Source organism: Capricornis sumatraensis, chromosome 18 (assembly GCF_032405125.1).
Source record: "Capricornis sumatraensis isolate serow.1 chromosome 18, serow.2, whole genome shotgun sequence".
Lineage (NCBI taxonomy): Eukaryota > Metazoa > Chordata > Mammalia > Artiodactyla > Bovidae > Capricornis > Capricornis sumatraensis.
Genome location: NC_091086.1, coordinates 73894549 through 73920000, shown reverse-complemented (window position 1 = coordinate 73920000; position 25452 = coordinate 73894549). Strand labels below are relative to the sequence as shown.

The 25452-nt window shown below is 43.6% G+C and overlaps 1 protein-coding gene across 1 annotated transcript in view; it reads left to right on the top strand.

Annotated features, from left to right (window-relative positions):
- The window catches only part of ICE1 (interactor of little elongation complex ELL subunit 1), a 69907-nt gene that overhangs the window by 7876 nt on the left and 36579 nt on the right, over positions 1 to 25452 (top strand). The window contains exons 2-10 of the mRNA XM_068990532.1: positions 8013 to 8071; positions 8767 to 8801; positions 12217 to 12235; positions 13014 to 13125; positions 15021 to 15097; positions 16070 to 16107; positions 18318 to 18400; positions 18592 to 18631; positions 18910 to 18966. Coding sequence (XP_068846633.1) covers positions 8013 to 8071; positions 8767 to 8801; positions 12217 to 12235; positions 13014 to 13125; positions 15021 to 15097; positions 16070 to 16107; positions 18318 to 18400; positions 18592 to 18631; positions 18910 to 18966 — 520 coding nt within the window. The remainder of the gene's footprint in view (positions 1 to 8012; positions 8072 to 8766; positions 8802 to 12216; positions 12236 to 13013; positions 13126 to 15020; positions 15098 to 16069; positions 16108 to 18317; positions 18401 to 18591; positions 18632 to 18909; positions 18967 to 25452) is intronic.

Sequence of the window (25452 nt, the reverse complement as noted above, 5' to 3'; positions counted from 1 at the left end):
AGATTCTCATTGGTCTACACACACACACACACACACACACGCACGCACACGCACTTTCTCCCTGCTCCACATTCTCGTCGGTCTACACACACATGCGCGCGCACACACACACAAACACACACACTTCCTCCCCGCTCCAGATTCTCATTGGTCTACACACACGCACACACACTTTGTCCCCACTCCACATTCTTGTTGGTCTACACACGTGCGCGCGCGCACACACACACACACACACACACACACACACACACACACACTTTTTTCCCACTCCACACTCAGTGTGCTTCCTCGAGACCTGAGCGCTTTCCAGCAGAGCCTCAGCTCTCCCATCGGGCCAGAAGCCTTCCTGCCGCGCTTCTCTGGCCTCTCCGTGTGGCTGCGATTTCCCTCAGGTCACTATCTGCAGACCCACCTGAGGGGCCTACATCACGGCCACGTGTGGCTTCCCCCTCCTGGTGTGAGGTCCTGTCAGGGAGATGTATTGTGTGTCGTTGTGTCTCTTCTGCCTCTTCCCGTTGGTCTTTCTCCCGTGTGTTGGGAAGTTGCAGGGCAGCTTTGTATTCTCTGCGGAACACTTGGCCAGGTCTGGAGACGTTTGGGTGGTTACCCTGCAGTAGCGAGCCCCATGACCGCCCCGGGTTTGGTGATGCCCAGGAAGGACTGATCCAGGGTTAGGTTAGTGGTTTACTGCGGTGAAGCAGACCCAGGAAAGGTGAGCGAGGTGCCATGTGGAGGAAGCCAGCTGAGTGCTTGACTCAAGGGTTGTGTAGCTGTGTGTTGTGACGCATGTCAAGTATTGTCCGGCAGGGCTGCTTGTTAGAGACTCCGAGCTCAGAGGCTGCTGTGGGCTGGCCATGTGGTTACGCCTGCCTACATGCCCAGGCGCCAGCCCCCCGGGAGGAAAGCAGGTTTCAGCAGCAGCCACGTCGCCATCGGGCCACTGGGTACCACTCTTACCGGTTTGGGGAATGGTGGGAACCCTTCAGAAAGCCAGGTTCCCAGACGCCAGCCAAGGCCCTCCTCCTCGCAAGCAGGCCTTTCTGAGGGCTGCAGTCTCAGGCCTGCCCTGTGGGCTCTGGTCTGCACCAGTCCCGGGGGGTGGACAGCCTCTGGCCATGGGGTGAGGAGTGACCGTGAAGGTGGCAGGCCTCCCACGGCGGGAAGGGCACTCCAGAGTCAGCCAAGAACCTTCCCGCTCCAAACGTCAGTGCTCACAGGCGGACTCAGGCAGTTTATTTAGCCCGCTGTCATCCGTGTGTTTCCTTATTTGCTCGATGTCTGTGTCTTGTAACACCGCTTCCCTAACTCAAGGGCCGCCCCGCCCGCCTCTCAGCCCTGGGCCCTCGGTGTGCCCCTGCCCCGCGTGCACAGCCGCTGTGTGGAGGGAAGGCGGGACTCAGAGAGGACTGCATCTCTCCCCGTTCTCTCGGTGCTCATGTCCTCACTGACTCGGGGGCGGGGTCCTGGCTCGTGGAACTGCGTGCTGTGGAGCAGGCGGCAGGACTCGGGGGCTGCCCTGGGGGCTGGGTCAGCAAGCATGGGAGTGAGCAGTGCGGGCTGGAGCCCAAGGAAAGGGAGGGAGTCAGGACAGCAGAGGAGACTGGGGGACGTGAGGTTTCCAGGGGACGCTGAGGCAGAAGCCCCCGAAGGAGAGGAAGCTGTGTCCGCACAGAGACATAGAACAGAGACAGCGGCAACGGGGTTCCAGAGGAGAGCACGGGCTGCGGGAGAGTGGTCTCAGGACACCCCCGCCTGGGCACTGGGAGGGCACGGCATGCACGCGCGGGCGATCGGTCAGCCGGGGCCTGCCGCCCCCCGCTCCACAGCGCGGTCACGGTTCCCAGACGCATTGCTAGCGGCCTTGACTGCGAGTGGGGTTGGAGAAGCCCCAGAGACTGTTCCATGAGGACAGCGCAGCGGCAGACCTGCCAGCCGGGCCAGAGGAGAGGTCAGGGACTGGGGTGCGGTGGCCACCGCGGCATGGTCCTCACCTGGTGTTAGATGCTGCTTTCCTGGGTAATGCTGCGTTTTATAATTTTAAGTTTTTAAAGTCAGAGTTCTGTGTGAGCGTAGTTTAGAAAGACAGCTAGATGCGCCAGATTTGTTAAGCCCCCAGCTAGCCTGTCCGTGTTCTCAAGAGATGCCAGTTTTGTTTGCATTGTTGCATATTGTTAAATAATAGAGGTATGTCGCTGCTTCTTGTTTCTCAGTTTCAGACTTATTTTTCCATTTCTGCCTTTGGAGGGTGAGGCTGGACCTACACCCCCCGCCTCCAGTGGAAAAAACAATCCTCTCAGTGTAGCTGCAGTGCCCCTTAGGTCACTGTTCAGAGTTGACATCATTATGACTGTTTGTTAGAGCCAAATATGGAATAAATTGCAGTTATTTTTCCTTACCTCTGTGTTTTCTAGTGTTTCCCCTGATTAATAGCTATATCCTTAATTCAGTGGATTAATCTTGAAAATGTTAATATGGCAGAGATGAAGTTAAATGCTTTATATGGCTGCTTCTGTTTAATCTGATAGCAAGCCAGATACATAACCTGCCCCACCCCCAAACATATGCAAACCAGTGTTTCAGTCTTCTTGTCTGTAAAACTGGAAATAGTACTGAGGCAGGGAAAGTTAAGTTGGTTTGCCCAGTGCACCCTTCTAGAAAGTGGTGGAAGAGGAATTTAAGCCCAGCTTTGTCTAACTACAGGGCCTGAGGTTTCTGGAATGTGTCTGGCACAGTTCTGGACATTACAGAATGGCCCCTGGAAGCAAGGCTGGGAAGATGACATTGACCTGCAAAGAACTTGAAAGAGAATTGGGGGTGGGTGGGAAGAGGTTACTTAAAAAATAATCCATCTCAGTGCGTGATGATGCCACGTTCCCTTGCAGCTCTGTCAGTTAGATCCGCTTAATGCCTTCATTCCACTGGGTTTTCAAGGAGAAAAATTCCCTCTGAGCCCTTGGCCTGCCCCAGTCTGGCGCCCAGCTGCCCTGCTGGGTTCTCCGGACCTCTGTTTCGTGCCTGCCTCATCGTCTCTCCGTTTATCTCATGATGGGGTGGGCTCTGTTCACGTTCTTGGGTACCTCCCTGAGCAGGGTCGTCTGGGGAGTGAGTTTGCGGAGACTGCAAGTGTTAGAATATCTGTTTTCCATCGTGATTGATTGATAGCTTGTGTGGAATTTTACCTTGGAATTCGTTTTCCCCCAACATGCTAAAGGCTTGCTTTCTCAGGTCTCTGGATGATTGCTGGAGTCAGAAGATATTCTGATTCCAGGTTCTTTGTATGTGACTTGTGTGATTATATTCTTTGCAGCCAAAGATGGAGAAGCTCTATACAGTCAGCAAAAACAAGACTGGGAGCTGACTGTGGCTCAGATCATGAACTCCTTATTGCCAAATTCAGACTTAAATTGAAGAAAGTAGGGAAAACCGCTAGACCATTCAGGTATGACTTAAATCAAATCCCTTATGATTATACAGTGGAAGTGAGAAATAGATTTAAGGGACTAGATCTGATAGATAGAGTGCCTGATGAACTATGGAATGAGGTTCTTAACATTGTACAGGAGACAGGGATCAAGACCATCCCCATGGAAAAGAAATGCAAAAAAGCAAAATGGCTGTCTGAGGAGGCTTACAAGTAGCTGTGAAAAGAAGAGAAGTGAAAAGCAAAGGAGAAAAGGAAAGATATAAGCATCTGAATGCAGAGTTCCAAAGAATAGCAAGGAGAGATAAGAAAGCCTTCCTCAGGATCAGTTCCAAGAAGTAGAGGAAAACAGCAGAATGGGAAAGACTAGAGATCTCTTCAAGAAAATTAGAGATACCAAGGGAACATTTCATGCAAAGATGGGCTTGATAAGGGACAGAACTGGTATGGACCTAACAAAAGTAGAAGATATTAAGAAGAGGTGGCAAGAATACACAGAAGAACTGTACAAAAATGGTCTTCACGACCCAGATAATCATGATGGTATGATCACTCACCTAGAGCCAGACATCCTGGAATGTGAAGTCAAGTGGGCCTTAGAAAGCATCGCTACGAACAAAGCTAGTGGAGGTGATGGAATTCCAGTTGAGCTGTTTCAAATCCTGAAAGATGATGCTGTGAAAGTGCTGCACTCAATATGCCAGCAAATTTGGAAAACTCAGCAGTGGCCACAGGACTGGAAAAGGTCAGTTTTCATTCCAGTCCCAAAGGCAATGCCAAAGAATGCTCAAACTACTGCACAATTGCACTCATCTCACACGCTAGTAAAGTAATGCTCAGAATTCTCCAAGCCAGGCTTCAGCAATACGTGAACTGTGAACTTCCAGATGTTCAAGCTGGTTTTAGAAAAGGCAGAGGAACCAGAGATCAAATTGCCAACATCCGCTGGATCATGGAAAAAGCAAGAGAGTTCCAGAAAAACATATATTTTTGCTTTATTGACTACTCCAAATCCTTTGACTGTGTGGATCACAATAAACTGGAAAATTCTGAAAGAGATGGGAATAGCAGATCACCTGACCTGCCTCTTGAGAAACCTATATGCAAGTCAGGAAGCAACAGTTAGAACTGGACATGGAACAACAGACTGGTTCCAAATAGGAAAAGGAATGCGTCAAGGCTGTATATTGTCACCCTGCTTATTTAACTTCTATGCAGAGTACATCATGAGAAACGCCGGACTGGAAGAAACACAAGCTGGAATCAAGATTGCTGGGAGAAATATCAATAACTTCAGATATGCAGATGACACCACCCTTATGGCAGAAAGTGAAGAGGAGCTAAAAAGCCTCTTGATGAAAGTGAAAGAGGAGAGTGAAAAAGTTGGCTTAAAGCTCAACATTCAGAAAACGAAGATCTGGTCCCATCACTTCATGGGAAATAGATGGGGAAACAGTGGAAACACTGTCAGACTTTATTTTTGGGGGCTCCAAAATCACTGCAGATGGTGATTGCAGCCATCAAATTAAAAGATGCTTACTCCTTGGAAGGAAAGTTATGACCAACCTAGATAGTATATTCAAAAGCAGAGACATTGCTTTGCCAACAAAGATCCGTCTCGTCAAGGCTATGGTTTTTCCTGTGGTCATGTGTGGATGTGAGAGTTGGACTGTGAAGAAAGCTGAGCACCGAAGAATTGATGCTTTTGACCTGTGGTGTTGGAGAAGACTCTTGAGAGTCCCTTAGACTGCAAGGAGATCCAACCAGTCCATCCTGAAGGAGATCAGCCCTGGGTGTTCTTTGCAAGGAATGATGCTAAAACTGAAGCTCCAGTACTTGGCCACCTGATGCGAAGAGTTGACTCATTGGAAAAGACTCTGATGCTGGGAGGGATTGGGGGCAGGAGAAGGGGACGACCGAGGATGAGATGGCTGGATGGCATCACCGACTCGATGGACATGAGTCTGAATGAACTCCGGGAGATGGTGATGGACAGGGAGGCCTGGCGTGCTGTGATTCAATGGGTTGCAAAGGGTTGGACACGACTGAGCGGCTGAGCTGAGCTGAACTGTGTCACTTTGACTTTTTCTCTCTCATGACTCTTACAGGATCCTTATTTTGCCTCATGCTCTGAAATTTTGTGCTTCTGTTTCCTGGTTTGGATCCAGTTTGGATCCTTGTGCTGGGCTCTTTGGCACCTGTGGCCGCAGTTCTGGGTTTTTCTTCTTGAAATTTTAGTGTTTCGTGATCTCCCTATCTTTTCCATTCTTCACCGAGACTCTTTATCAGGCAGGTGAGACTTCTTGCACTGACACACCGATTGCTTTTACTTTTCTGAATTCTTTCCCATGTCTCTGCTTTTTTGGAGGGAGGGGTTTGGAGGGCATTTTTTTTTTTTTTTCAGTTTTACCACCAAATCTTTTGAGTGTTTTATTTTGCTTTCCTGTTTTTAATTTAGCTGAAACAGTTTTGTTGAAGTATAATTCACATACCATAAAGTTCATCCTTTTAATGTGTATAGTTAGGTGGTTTTTAGCATATTCACAGTTATGGAAACTGGTTACCACTTGTTAAACACGTCTTTCTTGCTCCTGTGCCCTCTCCAAGAACCCATGAAGCATCAACAGTCATCCCGCTTCCCCAGCCCAAGGCCCTGGTGGTCTCCAGTGTACTTTCTGTCTCTCTGTCTCTGCCTGTTAGGGACAGTTCACGTGAATGGAGCACACTGCGTTAGCCTTTTGTAACTGGCTTCTTTCACTTAGCAGGTTTTCAGTGTTCGTCCACGATGTGGCATGGGCCACTCATTTCTGCTCATTGTCAGATATTCACATTGCATGGCTGTACCACGTTTTATTTTTTCCTTCATCAGATGATGATTCATCCGTTTATCAGTTGATGTTTAGTTTATTTCTACTTTTTGGCTAGTGTGAATAAATGCTGCTTTAAATGCCAAGTTGTTTCAGTGGTGTCCAACTCTTTTGTGACCCCATGGACTGTAACCTGCCAGGCTCCTCTCTCCATGGGATTCTCCAGGCAAGGATACTGGAGTGGGTTGCCGTGCCTCCTCCAGGGTATGTTCTCTGTCCAGGGATGAAGCCGTGAAGCCTGCGTCTCCTGCGTTAGTAGGCAAGTTCCTTACCCCTGGCGCCACCTGGGAAGTGCTTTAAATAAGAGTGTACAAACTTGGCCTGGACATGTGCTTTCACTTCTGGGTGTATACCTTGGAGGGGAATTGCTGAATCATATAGTTGGCTGCTCAGCATTTTGAGGAGCTGTGACATTATTTTCCGCAGCAGCTGTACAGTTCCTGTTCCACCAGCAGCGTTAGGAGAGTTCCAGCTTCTCTGCATGCTCACCAGCGCTTGTTATTACCTGCCAGTTTGATTTTAGCTGTCCTAGTGGGTGTCTGTTTTTAATTTTTAAGAGCTTTTAAAATTTTTTCTAAGAATGGCCACAAGAGACAAGGGTGATTTCTCAGTTTCACTCGTGAAGAAATATAAATGAAAAACACGGTTCTGAGATGATTGAGCTTCCAGCTATCACTAATGCAGGGAGCCTGTTTGGATTTGAAAATAGAGGTGCCTCCCAGAAGACTGGGCAAGAAAATATATTGCCCAGTGTATTATTAACAATATGGTAAAGACTGAAAAGGACCCAACCTAGTCTTCAGTGGGAAAATGGTGAATTGAATACATCCAAACATGTTTTAAATGTACAGTGAAGTTCTGAAAAGATATGCACAAAAAGTAAGAATGGCTTTTGACAGGTGTTGAGATTATATAAGAAGGTACATACTTTTTAATGTGTTGATTTCTTATTTCAAGAAATGTTACATGTATGATTGCAAAAAAAATGCACGTTAGTGTGAAGGGAAATTGTTCTGTAATTCTCAAAATAAGTTAGATAAAGACATTTTGGGGGAAATTAATGAAAAATAAGTTCTTAGTTCTGAAATGTTTATCAGTGAAAAAAGGAGACAGTAAAGGAAAAAGTCACTTAAAAAATACCTGTTCAGTTTTAAGTATTAGAAACATTTTGAACAGTCAGTAAATTTTTTCCATCAAATTGGTAGCAATAATTCAGACCCACGTTTGTAGTTGTCCCTAAAGTATAAAATAGATGCTTGTAAAAAGAAACTTCACTGACTCTTGACCCAATTTTAATATTCCTATTTGTCTTTCCCATGTTATTTTTCATTCTTTGCTGTTTTTAAGAGTTTATGTGTATTTTTGGATTAAGTCCTTCTGGAAATAACACAGAGTGAAGTGTAGACTGGTGGTTAGTAGTAGTGAGTGAACTAAACCAGTGCCTGCTCATTGAGCTCTCACAGTGAAAAAGCACGCACAGTCAGAGCATCTTGCTGTTAATGTGTGGTTGTTCAGGTAAAGAAGGAGCTTCTGAGCGATGGAGCAAGGGCCCAGTGTCACACAGAATATCCCTGGGGGCTTAAGTACAACGTAGATAATAGACTCACATATTTCTGCGTTTGTATAATATAGTGAACTGTATGTTTATATTTTATCATAAATGTTACAGAAAAGTTTATATTATAAAAACAAATGGCTAACTGCAGCTTTTTTTCTTGCAGAATTTGAATGAATACGTTGATGCATTAATTACCTTGAAGCAAAAAATTATTAACACCGAGTGAGTATGTTTTTGTGTGTTTGGCCGAACCGCATGAACCTGACGTACAAGCTGGAGTGGGTGGTGGTGGTGGTGCCCTGGGCTGAGGGTAGACCGGGGGTTGCTCGCCCGGGGCCCGCGTGGTGCTGTCGGGGGCAGTGCAGCTCCTCGGGGCCTGGCCTGGCCTCGGGGAGGTCTCTGGTCTTACGGGTGGGCACACTTCTCTGGTGTGTGGCCGCACCATGGGACTTGCACGGTCTCAGCTCCCTGGACCACCAGGGAACTCCCAGTGCTCTCAGACCTTTACAGCAAAGCTCAGGGGCTAGGACATAATTTCTGCTAAGCTGGAAATGTTAAAAATTCTAAGAGCTTTAAAAATTCTTTAAAGCCTTCTTAGCTTTAGGACTGGATGGATTTCCTTGTGGTAGTTCATGGTCATGGTGTGAGATTGTTTTTTTAATCCTTTAAAAATCACAGGAATTTATGGGCAAAGATAGTATTTAGATCAAAGGAATTTTAAATTAAAAACTCATATATGTGCAGTGCTTTTAAGGAATTTAAGGTTCTGCATATGCGTGTGTGTGCACATATATTTAATGAATTAAATTTGTTGCAGGAAACCTAGGGAGAAGAGCGTCTTGTACATTTTGAAAAAAGCTTGAAACATAGTGTGTTTTCTAGATTCAAAAGTAACATAACTCTTTTCTTTGTTGCAGTAATTTGTTAACAGAATATCAGAAGAAATGTGATGATATCCTTTTACTGGCTTTTTCCTTTGAATTTTTAATAATGTAAACAAATGTGATAATTTTCATGGTTATCCTTTGGGAAGGGGTGTTTACAGATTCAAAGTAGGAAGTGCCTCTGATAAGCTCAGAGAGCAGCTGTCTTCTGCTCTAGACACATGCTAAATCAAGGCTGCTCCTCTCCTTGTTTCAGACTGTTTTGTTTTTGTCGTTAATGCTGATTTTCTCAGGTTTTGTAAGCTTTTTAAAGAGTCGGTCTTTTTCATTTGCACTGAGGACATCACCTATGTTCTTTAGGTTTAGGAGTAATGTGAAGCCGAGGTGATGCTGTGAGAAGATTTGGGAGTTTCTGTAAGAATTACACTGTAGGAGTATCAGAATGTTGGAAGGTTAACTTTTGTTAATTAGCTTTGTGATTTGTAGAGAGTAATAAATATTTGCCAAGTCATAGTGTACTTTTTGTATACGCTGGACAGTTCTTGGGCTCTGAGTCCCCACTTGTTCAGGAGCCATCTGGAGCAAATCGGCTTCTGTATTTTCTTGAAAGGGGGGAAATTGTGTGCCCAGTTATTCTGCCACATGCTGTGCTAATACTTAGCTAAATTAAGTCTCTCCTATGACAATAAACATACGTATTTTTAGGGATTCACTGACCAGCAGCTCAAGCTTCAGTGTTGGAGCAAATGCTCCTATTTAGGTTTTGCACTAACCTAAGACTGGTTTCAGTTTTGTTTCTGGCATTCCTAAACTCACATGTGATCATCAGTTATTGGTTTGTGTTGGTACCATCATATCTGATTTGTATCACTGGAGTAATAAAATCAAAGCGTAGCATTCCAATCTCTTTAATATCTGAAATTTTACATTTAAAACAACAGGCCTCTGAAAATCTCCTCTTGTGTTTTATTTATTGAAACTGTCCGTCTGTTTAACTATAAATCTGTGTTACTACAAGAGTGATATCTTTGGTTTTGAAAGCTGTGTGGAAACTGTAAATACCTTTAATTAGCAAAACAAGGAAATAGGCAGTTAATTTCAGTAGGAGGCAGATATGTACTCATTGTGTCCTTTCTGGAAGAAATGGTATGGACTTTCTGAGGTGATGACAGATGTCTTCTAGCAGGGAAATTATTGAGCTACTTTCCTAAACTTTATGAAATTGTAAAGATCAAAATTATTAGAATAGTTTATTAAAAATTGATAAAACTTATTCTTGAATTCCCCCTATAATGGGGTGATCTGCTTCAGCCTCAACTACAGGTAAATACAGATTTTTATTTCAATAAACACAGCTGACATTTGCTTACAGTGTATATTCATTGCACTTCCAGTATGCAGTGATTTACTCTGCAGCCTGAGGTACCAGTGCTGTCGGTTTAATACAGCATCTTATGTGACTTGATTCTGTACTCCTTTTTTTAAAAAATTAATTTATTTTTTATTGAAGGATAATTGCTTCATAGAATTTTGCTGTTTTCTGTCATGCCTCAACATGAATCAGCCATAGAGTCGGACATGACTGAGTGACTGAACTGAACTGAACTGATACGTATATCCTCTCCCTTTTGGAACTCCCTCCCTCCCCATCTGACCCCTTTAGATTGATTCAGAACCCTTGTTTGAGTTTCCTGAGGCATACAGCGAATTCCCACTGGCCATCTGTTTTACATATGGTAACGTAAGTTTCCGTGTTACTCTTTCCACACGTCTCACCCTCTCCTCCCCTCTCCCATGTCCATAAGTCTATTCTCTGTCTGGTTCTCCACTGTTGCCCTGTAAATAAATTCTTCAGTGCCGTTTTTCTAGATTCTGTATATATGTGTTAGAATACAGTATTTATCTTTCTCTTTCTGACTCACTTCACTCTGTATAATAGGTTCTAGGTTCATCCACCTCATTAGAACTGACTCAGATGTGTTCCTGTTTATGGCTGTCATATTCCATTGTGTATGTGCACCACGACCTCTTTATCCATTCATCTGTCGACGGGCATCTGGGCTGCTTCCATGTTCTAGCTATCGTCAGTAGTGCTGCAGTGAGCAATGGGATACGTGTGTTTCTTTCAGTTTTGGTTTCCGCAGGGCATATGTCTAGGAGTGGGATTGCTGGGTCATCTCGCGATATGGCCTAGTTTTTATCCTAGTTTTTTAAGGAATCTCCATACCGTCTTCCACAGTGGCTGTATCAGTTCACATTCCCACCCACAGTGCAAGCGTGTTCCCTCTTCTCCACACCCTCTTAAGCATTTATTGCTTGTATACTTTTTGATGATGGCCACTCTGACTGGTATGAGGTGATCTCTCATAGAAGTTTTGCTTTGCATGTCTCTGATAATGAGCAACCTTGAGCTTCCTTCCATGTGTTTGTTAGCCACCTGTATGTCTTCTTTGGAGAAATGTCTGTTTAGGTCTTCCCCACTCTTGATCAGCTTGCTTGCCTTCTGGTGCTGAGTTGTACGCGCTGCTTGCATATTTTGGAAGTTTTCTGCCGGTTGTTTGATTTGCTGTTATTTCCCCATCCTGAGGGTTGTCTTTTCGCCTTTGCCTTAGTTTCCTTTCTGTACTCTTTTGTGTCATTCTGACCGTCTTCTTGTTTATCAGTTTCTCTTTCTATAGGACAGAGGGTATATTTTAATTCATCAGAAATTTTTGTGAATTTTTCTTTCTTGCAAAGACTGCAGTAATTTAGGATGAATAATATATACTCCATTAGAAGTTTATATTCTAATAGAGGAGGATACAGACATGTTATGACCAATAGGCATTTCTGTATTGTGATATGAGAGTAGGGTTTTACAGGAGATGAAACTTAAAGATGAAACTGCTGTCTTTGGTAATATTTTACTGGCAGCGTGATGGGAAATGAAGTTATCAAACTGTGCAGATTGTAAAAGTGAAAGGTTTTTCAGATTTTATGTTCTGCTCGTATTTCTTTTCTCAGATCTCCCGCATCGGAGACTAATTCTTTACCATCTGAGCCACCTGTATTCATTAAACATATAGATACATAAATGTATACGATTTTAGTAAGTACGTAACTCTTATTTGCTGGAACTGTGCTCTGGACTCTGAGAAAGGCAAGGCAGGATGTGTGGGGATTCAAGGTCGTTTTCGTTAGTTGTTTATTCCTTGGTCTTTGCTTTTGTCTAGAGTTTCATATTAATCATACAGTTAATTAAGAATCTTTTAATTTAGAGAAATATATATTTCGACTTATGCTAATGCTGTAAGTTAGGAGTAGCTCAGTAAAAAGCTTTTTATCATATGCTACAGGTGGAATTTTGAATGCTGTTTTCTAGAAATTATGATCTTACCTGTATGTGTATTGAACACAGATTATCACAGTTTGAAAGGGAGTTTTATCTTCAGACCGGTACCTGGTGCCTGTAAAGTTGTCACAGTTTTCTTTAACAAGTTTTACAGCTGCAGTTTGCAAGAAGGTAAGCTGCCTGTTTTCACAGTCGATTCAGGGTAGACATTTACTGGACTAGATTTCTACACAAACTCAACAAAGTGCCACATAGAATTGACCCATTATGTAGGCTTTTTTGAGCACTCATAATAAAAGATGTACATTTTCCTTCCTGTTAAGTTGTTTAAATGAATGCTTACTGAGATCTCAAATTACGAGCTAGGGTTTGGTTTTTCAGTTACTTTTACTGACCATGTGGCTTGAGTTGAAGCTTATTGCTATCAGTTAGTGTCTCTATGAATTGGACAATTTAATGTGGTTGTTCACTGTGTATATTTTAAACAATTTAAAATGATCTTATTTAGAATTTAGTAGTGTTGTATACAACGCTACTGATTACCCTTAAAATTAGAAGGAGGCAAAGTGTGGTTATAAAACGAATCACAAAGTTGCTTGTTATTTAATTTAAATCAGTGGTAATGAGTTTATTATTGGAAAAGCCGCATCGCTTGACAGACAGTCCCAGTATTCTTATGTTCTCCAGTGGCTTGAGAGCCTGTGGTGTCTGCTTCTCAGATGGCTTTTGATGTGCTTTTATTAGAAATAGTCATGTCAAAGAAATAAAAAGTGATATGTAAATAATTTTGGTATTAAAAATACCAAAATAAATAGAATGCATTTTTAAAAAGAGATTCTTATTTTCTTTTTTGTTTTTAGTAAAAAATATTGAAACTCACCAGTAGGTATATTTAATAATTCATCATAGATACTTCTCATAATAATATTAATGCTTTGTCCATTTTTAGAGAGAATAGTACTCTGCATCACCAAGTGGAGCAGATGCTTCAAAAAATTTCTCCTCTGCAGAAATGTCAGGAAGAATTGGGATTTTTAAAAGCCGAATTGGAAGAGAAAAAGGTACCTAAAGTAATTTTCCTACACAGGTTTATCTTCAGTAAAATAAGATCTGCTTATTTACTATCATTGAGATAAGGGGACATTGTATCTCTTAACAAAGCAGAGAGAAATGATAGGACTGTTAAGTGTACTGCTATCCTTAGAGAACACTGAACTAGTTGACTGATGCATCAGTCCTTAACAGTAATTATTAGTGATCAATGTAAGGCTGTATTTATTAGTATGCTTTTTGAGAGATTTAGTAGAAGAACCTTTTAGCTGTGAATTTGTATGACTTTGTGTCCTGCATTGCTTGCTTTCTCTGTTTTTCTTTCTGCCATTGTGGTGACTCAGACGGTAAACAGTCTGCCTGCATTGTGGGAGACCTGAGTTCCATCCCTGGTTTGGTAAGATCCCCTGCAGGGGAGGGCATGGCAGCCTGCTCCAGTATTCTTGCCTGGAGAATCCTCATGGACAGAGGAGCCTGGCAGGCTGCAGTCCACAGAGTCGCAAAGAGCAGAACACAACTGAGGAACTAAGCACAGCACATAAGTGTAAAATAGCATGCAAAAGTTCAGACTTTGTTAAACTTAGGAAAAAATTAGGTTCTCTGTTTCAAAACCCAGTTGCAATAAAACAGTTTTAGGTGCTGTAAACTTATTTTTTAATATAAAATTCATGTTACTCTTACTGGAGCTCTAGAAGAGAATTCACGGCTTTTACAGATTAAAAACTCTGAACCCGGTAGTTAGGTGTTAAGCAGGAGACGAGTGGTAGCCACGCTGGTTCCTGTCTCCTTGACCTGGCAGCACTTGCGCCTCTTAGTCTTCAAGTCATGCCATGTGCCTCCTTGAGGTTTTCCTACTTTAACAGTGCTTGATTTTCCTGTTTGTTTAGAAAGTATTATATATTTATCTACATGGTGAAAGATAAACAATCGTGCTGAATTTTGTCTGCCCTTGATGACAAAGTAATGTCATCAACCACACCTGAGAGGAAGCATTAATACTGGAGTCAGAGTTGAATAATAAACCCTCAACAGTCAGTCCTGTAGTTTGGCTTTGAAAGAATTCCTCAGCTTCTGAATCCTCAGGCCCGTCACCTGTCAAAAGGGGTCAGGAAGACTGTGTCTCCGAGCTCTGGCAGTTGAAGAGCTGTGTGCACAGGAGGACTGTGGCCAGGCTCAGTGTGTTCCTTTCCCATCCCACGGTGCCGGTACCCACGGTGCCGGTACCCACGGTGCCGGTACGCGTGCCTGTGGTTGGTGTGAACACAGCTCCCTGGTTACCAGGAAGGGTAAGGATTGATATTTCTGCACAGTGGTAATAATTGCTGTGTGGTTGCTCAGTTGTATCTGACTCTTTGCAGCCCCATAGACTGTTGCCAGGTTCCTCTGTCCATGGGATTTTACAGGCAAAAATACTAGAGTGCATTGTCACTTCCTCCTCCAGGGGGTCTTCCTGACCTAGGGATTGAGCCTGCATCTCCTGCATTGGCAGGTGGATTTTTTGCCACTGAGCCACCTGGGGAAGCCCAGTGGCAATAGTAACTTACATTTATTAAGCTCAAAAATTGCTCTAGGGTTGTTGAATTCTAATTGGTTGAGACAAAAATATTAGCTAGTCAATGTTATGAAGATTTGGATTTAAAATTAGCATATTTAAAATTTTATAGCTCTGTTTGACTAGACTGTTAATCATGTTACCTCTGTTGAGAGTTTGGTTATATCTGTTAAAGTGTTCAGTGTACTTTGGTTTCCTGCCTAAACATTTATTCATTTGGTTAATTTCATACTATTAAATGATAATGATTTAGCTTATCAAGGTCAAAATCAGTTATCACTGATGGTCAGTGACTTTCACATTGGTGAATGTCAATCAATATGTAAATTTCAATATATAAAATTTCTTTTCCAGAGTTCTCTAAAGTTGTATCAGGACACTCATCAGGAATATGCTCGTGTGAAAGAAGAATGCTTAAAAACTGATGCTCAGTACGTATTTAAAAATTACTGTGAAAATAAGGTGTTCAACCTTGACGCTGTCTAATGCTTATATGAGTAGTGTTGTCTTCTCTGTCTTTGGGTTTATTCGCCATAATTAATGGGGTGATCTTGAGCTAATCTCTTAACCTTGGTTTCCGCATGTCTGGAAATTCTGCGTTGAAGGATTAATAGGATAAGATACCTTGTCATATGTTAAGGGCTTGCACAAAGAAGGAACTCCATAAAAGTTTTTATGTCTATATGTGGGTGTGTGTCTGTGTTACATTTCCACAGAGAAAACATAATTGTCATCTCCTTTTTTTGGTAAAAAACAAACAAACAAACATAATTGTCATCTCCTTTAACACATATTATGTGGAATGGGTGTCTTTGTTCCATTAAGGCAAAGGGCTCTTCCAAAATGTCAGTTAATTGTTTTGAAGTCTTAATACTATGTTCACATCATTTACAAAGCTTGTGAACTACGCATACAGTTATTTCACAGTAACTCAAGAGACTTTCTCAGAGGGTTTTCTACCTTCTCTGACTCAAAAATCTTGCCTAAAACTGAAAAAGTGTAGTTTTCTAGACACTATCTCCTATAAAATGGTGGTGTGACTGTTCCCATCAGACATGCTTCTTAAAGTAACCTCACCTGATCAAGATATCACCTGGACACATGAGCTTGGCTTAGATGAACCATGCTCATCTAAGTCCCAGGTGTGGCATGCCTGATAAACAGAATTTTAAATCCATTTTCCAAATACTGCATGAAAACAGCATACTGTTCTTTCTGTGGTTTGCTCTGCCTTCTGAACAGTTGGTGGTGTTAGTGGTTGGTATGTGATGCTTGTCATGGCTAACGTTTTGTTACATAAATCTCAGTAATTAAAAAACATGTACCACAGATTTTGAGGTTGTCATATGTTTTTTCCATTAATACTTCCCTCATCACGTTAATGTGTACAATTTTGTTCTCAGGAAGAAGAAGCTAGAAGCCAAAGTGAAGAAGCTGGAAGGTAACTGGCACCCTGTCACCCCGCTGGTGGGGGCCATCATCCTCGTGCGAGTGATTGGTGTTTGTGCTGGGCTGCAGGTCTCGGTCAGGCGGTCCAGTCCTGCTTGTGACAGCGTATCCCTGGGAGAGCACGTCCAGGGTACCCTTGGGCAGAAGTGTGAGCACCACGCTCCTCTCAGTTCCTGAACAGACGTGCAGGTCCTTGTCGTGTCCACTCAGAACACAGCCCACATGTTCTGTGTAAGAAGCAGCAGTCAGTCAAAGGACGTAATTTTGAAAGCTGAATCTTGTGGGGCCTTCTCATTTTTTTGTGATGAAATCAGTGGTTAGTAGGAAAGGATACTCCTTTTAGTACTCAGAAACTCAAAAGAGTATTTGGATGTGCATGACTCCCGTGATGGAGAGATCTCTGTGAGGCTCCCTGCATCGGCGCTTTCCGCCTTGTCCCTGACAGCCCACCTGCCCACCCCTGCCCCGGCCCACCACCACCGCGTTTGGTCAGGGCCCTGTGTCTGCGCTGAGCATGGGGGGTGTGGACCACATGGGGGTCTGCTCCGTCGTCCTGTGGCAGCCAAGAGCCCTTTCAGGAGTTGAGTTTGAGATCTTCCCTTCTGTTTCTCCCCATTCACTCTGTGGTTGTGATGTGGAGGTAGCATCAAGTAGAGACGAGGGAGCCCTGCAGACCCTCCCTGGTCCCGCCGGTGCCCCACGCTCTCAGCCAGGTGTGGGCCTGGGCTGCCCTCTTACTGCGGGCCTTCCTGACCCTGCACTGGCCCTGTTTTCACACCACTAGTGCTCTGCTTCAGAGAACGGTTTATTTTTTTTAGTTCATTTTTTTATTGAAGTATAGTTGAGGTATAGGATTGTGTTCATCTCTGCCGTACAGCATAGTGACTCACATAATATAAACATTCTTCTTTAAAAAAGCATCCTTTTTCATCTTTCCATTCCGGCTCCCACAGCAGATTGAGTTTAGTCCCTGCGCTAAAGGTCCTGTGGTAGGACCTTGCTGGTGCCCATCCTGTGTGTACTGGTCGGCATCTGCTAGCCCCACACTCCCGCTGCCTCTCTCCGTCCCCCTCGGCAACCAGGAGTCCGTCAGAACAGTTTTTTTCATTTCGAGTGTGAATTGAGAATTTGAATAGATGTTGCCGAATATGTTTCCAGTTATTAGCTTGCCTAAATTGAGCCCTGTTTTTCAGACTTAAGCTCTAAATATTTTGGTAACAACTTTTCCCCTGATTTGGTTTTTGCAAAAGCATTGTGGCAGTAAGTACAACATCACTGTGTTCCTTCCCAGATGACCTCTCGCTAGTGTGTGGGGATAAGTGTCTATTCATGGACATGTTTTAAAGGGATCCAAAGTGCCTGTGAGAGTGTATGAAGCTATTACAACAAACTTCCTTTGAATCAAAAATATATTTTCCATGTGACAAAAACATGTTTCTAGTAAGTGATAGGACATAGAAATCAGATGAAGAAATAGGTTTGTTAGAGGAATCAGGAGGGGACTGTCTCTATGGTGTTTATAGGATTTTACTTCCCATAGCAATTGTATGTGAACATATTTGGATGCAGTCAGTACTGGTCAGGTTTTTATAGTATAGTTGAACCCTTTGGTGCTTCAGAGCCAAAAACCTGAGTGAAGAATTTGCTCTTGGTCGACAGGGGAGCCACACAAACATGTTAGAAGGGCCTCTGTGATAGTTACGGGACTTGGGGTGAGTTGACTTGAGGCAGGGTAACTCAGGTACAGCAGTGTAGTAAACACCAGGAAGGCTGTCCCTCCCCCCGGATGAAGAACAGGGTATGAATGAACCACTGCTTAGCAGAGTCACACTTCTGAGTCTCTGGCGCCGGAGTGTTGCTGGTTGTTGAGGAGTGAGCACGGCAAGCCTCTCCTCTGTAGGTCTTGAGTGTCAGCCTTTTGCCTGACTGAAGGGTCTGGGTTGGCTTGTTTGGGGATTGGAAAGGTTTCTTAAGGCCTGTGACAGTTCTTCGTTTTTGTAGATAATAGTTTAATCAAAAGTGTTTCTCCCTTTATTCCTGATTCCGACAGAATACTGAAAGAACGGTAACTACAAAATCTGTTTCAAATTTGAAAAAAAATGAGAAAAGCTTTCAGTAGGTTTTTTGAGTATTTCATCAATGGTACTTATAAATTTGGTAAATTATTTTTCTCTTTTACTTCACTGTACTCTTTAAATAAAGAGGCTGCTGTCAAGCAAACTCAGGACTTCAAGCAACTAAGGAATGAAAAGAAAATACTTGAAAAGGAATTTAAGAAGACACAGGTAATGGATCACAGCAGTGCCGCCTGTGTCCAGGTCTCCTCTCCAGACCTGCTTGTGTCCTCTCTCAGTGCAGTGGGTCCCCATCATGCAGAGTCAGAGGCCCCACGGATGTGAGGGCAGCGAGGGGCGCCCCATCCAGAACAGCTGCCCTCCTCTCCACTGCTTACACTGCTTCTGTTTTGTTTTCACAGGAAAGACTCGATGAATTTTCTAAGCAGAAAAATGAAAGGGGTGAGTATTCAGTTAACGCTTACTGGCATTCTATCATGTATACTATCATGTAAGAATTGAATCGCCAGTCCATGTCTGACGCAGGATACAGCTTACTTGGGTTGGTGCATGGGGATGACCCACTGAGATGTTATGGGGAGGGAGGGGAGGGGGGTTCATGTTTGGGAACACATGTAAGAATTAAAGATTTTAAAATTTAAAAAAAAAATTAAAAAATTAATTTAAAAAAAATGCTGTTTTGACACACATTATTCTAATTGTTTTTCCCCACATTTTAGAACTGAGACATATTGGAACACAAATTTCAAGTGATTCTTACGGAAGCATCGATAAAAGTGAGTATATTACAAATGTAGTTTTAGTTTCCGTGCATTTCTTTGAGTGGTTTGGGAGGTTGCTTGTTACTCTCACCTATAATGATGGGGATTCCAGGACTTGTAATGATTTTGTTAGAAAAGACCCCTCCTGTTTCCTGTCGTGCTTAGATCTGTAACCTTGCCGTCAGATAAAGCAGTCCAGTGAATGAAGGAGTCAGTAAGCTGAGAGAGGTATAATTTCCACACTTGGCAATAAATAAGTCGAGTTTCCTCGTTAGGTTATAGTTTGCTGAGTTAACGCTCGATGTCTTAGGTGCCAGGTGTGTAGAAGTGGCTGAAGGCAGGCAGGGAGACCATGGAGTCTGAGCCCTGCCGGGTGTTTTGGCAGACAGAAGACCTGGGGAGGCTGGACGTCCCACGGAGAGGGCGGTGGGCCTCTGAGAGTAGGGTTGCCCCGCGCCCTGCTCGTCGCCTGCTGCGCCCGCCGCCACATGGTGGAGGCGTGATACGAGAAGTGGGGACCCTGGGGTTCACATCGCCACTTCCACCTGTTGTGGGACCTTTGGCCATGTGCCTCCCTTCTGTGTGTTTTCATTCTCAGTTTTGAAAAAGGTAGGAGTTTCTGCTGTGCTATCTTGTACTTTTTTGATAGAGATAAGTTCAAAATGATTAATAAGTAAATAATGGTCTTTTCATGTCATCCATCCATGTTTTTTCAAATGGAAATTATTAAAAACACATTGTTTTGTGCAGGTATCTAGGATCTCTTCAGAAGTCTCCTTTACCTTTTTTCCTTCCTTTATTTTTTTTAGTCCGCAGTTCAAGGTTTCAGGTTAGACAGACAGTTGGCGCGTTTCAGCCGCCTGGGGCCTGGTTCCGATTGTGGCCATCACTGATACTTGCTCCACGTGTCTTTGGCTCTTCCTGCTCTGAGGTGTGGAGACTTGCGTACTGGCGCTGCTGAGGAAAGCGAGCGCTGGAAAGCGCTTGGCTCTGCCAGCTGACAGCCAGCTTTTGAGTTTGGTCGTCTCAGTTTTAGGAGTCAGCCCGTTATCAGGCCTTCCTGTTTAAAACAGAACCCTCACTCCCTTCCATAGTTGCTCGCTAGCCTCATGTTCTGATTTTTCGTCAAAGAACTACTTACTAGTTTTACTAGAACTAGTAAAATCTTTTTTTTAACATATCTTCTCTGTGAGGGGAAGGATCTTGTTTATTTTCCTTTATCCAAATAAATGAAGTCTTTAGGAATCTGCTGATTATTTAGCTGTGGAGCTTGGTGGGTTTAATTCCCAATGCTTAAGTATGTCTTTAACACTTTGCTCTGTTAATGCTGGACTTCTGAAGGACATTATGAGTTGGAAAGAGCATTGGGCTGGCTTCACTGTTGAAAAGACTGCCTGAGTCCTGTGTTGGCCTGTCTCTCTCTCATATTCCTTGACTAAAGATGGCCGAAGATTAAAAAAAAAAAAAAGGATAGTTAAAACGTGCTAACAGTTACTGAGGAAGGTGTAAAGCAGATGGTGGCAATTGGTGATGAAATCCCCAGTCATAGAGAAAATGGCAGGCTTTGACTGTGGGAGCCTAGAGTCCCCAGACTGGGGGTCGTGTCGGGGCGAGGAGGAGCAGTGTGGCTGATGGGGTGGGAGGGCTGCTGCCGTCCGGCTGCACACTGTCACGGGCTGTGACCCAGACTGGCTGCAGGCTGTGGCCCAAGTTTCGTCTTCTGATGAGTTAGGACACGGGAGAACCCAGGGTGGCTGTGGGTGTCAGAAAATTGGGTTAATGGTGCTGCTTTGAAGGCTAGCTCCCCCTGTTTCCAGAGAGTGAGGTATGTGTGCGCCTTGTGGGTCCTCACCATTCTCACTCTGCTTGCCCTCCTGATGAAGGCATGTCCTGTAGGTTCATGACACGAGGACCTGCATTCATTGTCAGAGGAACAGGACTGTGGGTGGAGGCTGAAGAGACGTGCTCTGGCTGTGTGTGGTGCTCCTATCCTGAGGAAGGGCAGGGACGGGAGAGAAAGACACCAGGAGTGAGTAGGCCCCGAGGCCAGTCGTGAGCAGGGAGAAATGTCTCCAGCAGAAGTCGAGTCCTGAGAGGGCGTCTGGGGGCATAGCCGTGGGCCACCGCTGTGCCGTCTGGGTCAGTTCTCTGACACTAAAAGCACGGCTGTAGAAGTGAACCACTGAAAAGGCTGGGTTGCTGAGTGGGCAAACAGAAGGTTGCTGTGATGAGCCAAGGGGTTTGATCGTGGATATCTCTGAGTATGTGGTATACAAAGATAAGGAAATAAAAGGCGTTAGGGAACATCTGAGCTGTTGGAGTGTAGAGCCAGATGTTGTGATGGTCACCTAGGACTTCCCAGAGCGGAGAACAGAGCTACTCTTTCCAGAGAGAGTGTGATCAAGAAATGATAGGAAATTTCCCAGATCAAGACCCTGATGTGATAGTTATATTAGAAAAGCCTGTCAACTGTAGAGCATGATTTTTATGTACAGTCTCCATCCCTGACTTGTTCAGAGGAAATACATTTAAAAACAAATGACACAGAAAGATTGAATAGAGGGGGATGGATATAGAAATTGCAGTTCAAGCAAATTCTAATTTGAAAGCAGTCATATAACACAAAGGGCTTCCCTCGTATTTCAGTTGGTAAAGAATCTGCTTGCAATGCAGGGGGCCTGGGTTCGATCCCTGGGTTGGGAAGATCCCCTGGAGAAGGAAATGGCAACCCAGTCCAGTATTCTTGCCTGGAGAATCCCACGGACACAAGAGCCTGGCACCATGGGGTCGCAAGAGTTGGACACAACCTAGCAACTAAACCAACCATATAACGCAAAGAATAATTCACGCGTAGGAAAGAATTTGCCTGGATTAAAAGGAACTGTCTAGAATGGTCAGCAGTACAGTTCATCAAGAAGATACTGCTCTTGTGACCTTCAGGCATAAAACTGCATTAGGTGAAATGCTTGGATATTCTAGGGGAGAGAGCCGAACCTGACTTCACGAAAGACTTCAGTGTGTTTGTTAGAAATAGAAAGTAAAAGCAAACAGAATGGGAGATGGAATGGGAATCATGATTGCAGGATGGATGATTTGCATTAACTGGGGATTCTTTAAACTGCTTTTCAAACATACCTAAAAGCAGACTGTTTAGTAAATGAAAAGCTGCAATCTGAGATTAGGTTAGAGATATTTCAAAAGATATTAATAAAAATCTCTCCTACCTCCTTCCTGAAAAACTGCAGAACACACACAATAAACCACTCTTGGATAACAGAAAAGATAAAAGCTGAAGTAGTAAATGGTTTTGGAAGTAAACAAAAATAAGGCAGCATTTATTGAAATCTTTGAGATATTGCCAGTATTCAGTGAGTGATCCGTGGACTTAAGTGATGTTATGAGGATATGAGGATAGACACAGGGCAGCCTCGGAGGAAGGATCCCTGAGACACACCCTTGTGTGCCAAGTGGCTTCGGTCATGTCCGACTCTTTGTGACCCCATGGACTGTAGCTTACCAGGCTCGTCTGTCTATGGGATTCTCCAGGCAAGAATACTGGAGTGAGTTGCCGTGCCCTTTTTCAGGGGATCTTCCCAAGACAGGGATCGAATCCACAGTCTCTTTAAGTCTCCTGCATTCACAGGTAAATTCTTTACCTCTAGCACTACCTGGTAAGCGATGTTAGGATGCAGGAATTACAGTAAATGAAGCAAGAATTCCAGAAAATGAATGCCTTAAGAAGGTAGGAAAATACAACAGAAACCCAAGGAAAATAGAAGGAAGGAATTGATGAAGGTGGAAACATAAATGAATGAAATAGGAAACAGAGCAGTTAATTTGGGACCGTGGAAATGAAGGGCTGGCTCTCTGCAATGCTGGTGAAGCTGACCCACCTTTGGCGAAGCTGATCAAGAAAGGAAGGCAGAAAAATGTAATAGCACCAGGACTGAGGAAGCTGTCAAACTACATTTGGAGAATTTCTGAATTTACAAATTTCAGATTTTATCATGTTTATAAAATGGACTGTTTTGTAGGAAAACACACTCAGATTGACATAGAGCTGTTGTTGGAATATCCTGAACAGAGAAATAACCCGTAAGAAAGTTAAAGATAATACTATGAAAGATCTGGACGGTTCACAGGTGAGCAGGTCTTCAGTGAAAACCTGATGTCTATATTTTTGCTTTAGAGCTTAAAAACTACGGACTGCTTCCTGTCTCATTCTTTTAGACTAACCGTGTACCAAAACTAATTGTATATGTGAAGATATGCACACATATCTTTAAGACTCAGAACTGTCACTTAGCAACAAAGCTGTGAAAATACTAAAATTTTAAGAACTCACATCTATTAGTAATTTAGAATATGGACAAATTATGATGGAGGATTTATCTCAGGACTACCACAACAACTGGTTAAGAGCGCATGATAGGGTCATCTCAATTCAGCATCCATTCCTCATTAAAAAAAAAAAAGACAAGATAATAATAGAAAAAACACTTTGAACTTGAGAAAAGTGAAACGCTGAGAGTGTAGTCTTTGCATCAGAAACAAGGCAAGCCTGCTCCTCCACCCTTTCTGTGTGTGCTGGAGACCCTGAGCCATGCACCCGAGCGGACTCACAGAGCAGGAGCTGTGGTTGCTAATAAGGAAGAGACAGATTGTTGTCATTTTAAATGAGGGGACTGACTAGGTAGAGAAGGGAAAATAGCGGTGTTGGAGCTTGGGCAAGCGCTGGTGCGTACAGTGAGGACACACGGTGGGTCGTCACTAGTCTGTTGGAACAGATGGGATAAGAACAGTCTGTTCTCAGGTTGCTGCAGATCGGTCAGACGCCCAGGGAAGTACCTGAAGGCAGCCTGCCTGCCTCTGTGAAGACAGCTCTAAAACCGCCGAACATGCACACAAATGCTGTGTTCCTGGGTCCAAACAGTGGAGGCACAGAGATGGGAATTTTCCCCACACGTATGTATAAATATATACTCTTAAGACTGGATGGGGATGGCTTATCAGAAGCAATAGACTCCGTGATAATAATTTAACCCTGAGCCACAGTCATGCCAGCACAGTACTAAAACATAGTTACAAGGTTGTCGTGATTAAGGATGCGTGCCGTTGATGTGGACACTGACAAGTCAGTGGAGTAGGCAAGTCTAGAAACGCTCTCCTCAGAGAATCCTGGCGTTTGGTAAAGGAGGCGTCTATCAAAGGGTCAGGGGAAGGTGTGTGGTTCAGCCGAAAGGTTTTCACGACTAAGTCCTGAAGGTGCGACGGAGTGGGCTGTTGTCTGCTTGCTGGTATCGGATAGCTCTCGTGTCAGACTGGAAGTAGTGAAGGAGTGCTCAGTTGGAATAGGCATAGCTCTGGTTGATTGCCTCTGTAAGAACAGAGAAGGAACTTTTCTTGTTTTTTCTTTAAGGTTCCTTGTTTTCTGTTTGGGTATTTGTAACAAGCCGGGTTTTCCAAATTTGCTGGCATATTGAGTGCAACACTTTCACAGCATCATCTTTCAGGATTTGAAATAGCTCAACTGGGATTCCATCACCTCCACTATCTTTGTTCGTAGTGATGCTTTCTAAGGCCCACTTGACTTCACATTCCAGGATGTCTGGCTCTAGATGAGTGATCACACCATCGTGATTATCTGGGTCATAAAGATCTTTTTTGTACAGTTCTTCTGTGTATTCTTGCCACCTCTTCTTAATATCTTCTGCTGCTGTTAGGTCCAGACCATTTCTGTCCTTTATCAAGCCCATCTTTGCATGAAATGTTCCCTTGGTATCTCTAATTTTCTTGAAGAGATCTCTAGTCTTTCCCATTCTGTTGTTTTCCTCTGTTTCTTTGCATTGATCGCTGAAGAAGGCTTTCTTATCTCTCCTTGCTATTCTTTGGAACTCTGCATTCAGATGCTTATATCTTTCCTTTTCTCCTTTGTTTTTCGCCTCTCTTCTTTTCACAGTTATTTGTAAGGCCTCCCCAGACAGCCATTTTGCTTTTTTGCATTTCTTTTCCATGGGGATGGTCTTGATCCCTGTCTCCTGTACAGTGTCACAAACCTCCGTCCGTAGTTCATCAGACAACTATTTATCAGATCTAGTCCCTTAAATCTATTTCTCACTTCCACTATATAATCATAAGGGATTTGATTTAGGTCATACCTGAATGGTCTAGCGGTTTTCCCTACTTTCTTTAATTTAAGTCTGAATTTGATAATAAGGAGTTCATGATCTGAGCCACAGTCAGCTCCTGGTCTTGTTTTTGTTGACTGTATAGAGCTTCTCCATCTTTGGCTGTGAAGAATATAATCAGTCTGATTTCAGTGTTGACCACCTGGTGACGTCCATGTGTAGAGCCTTCTCTTGTGTTGTTGGAAGAGGGTGTTTGCTATGACCAGTGCATTTTTTTTGGCAAAACTATTAGTCTTTGCCATGCTTCATTTCGCATTCCAAGGCCAAATTTGCCTGTTACTCCAGGTGTTTCTTGACTTCCTACTTTTGCATT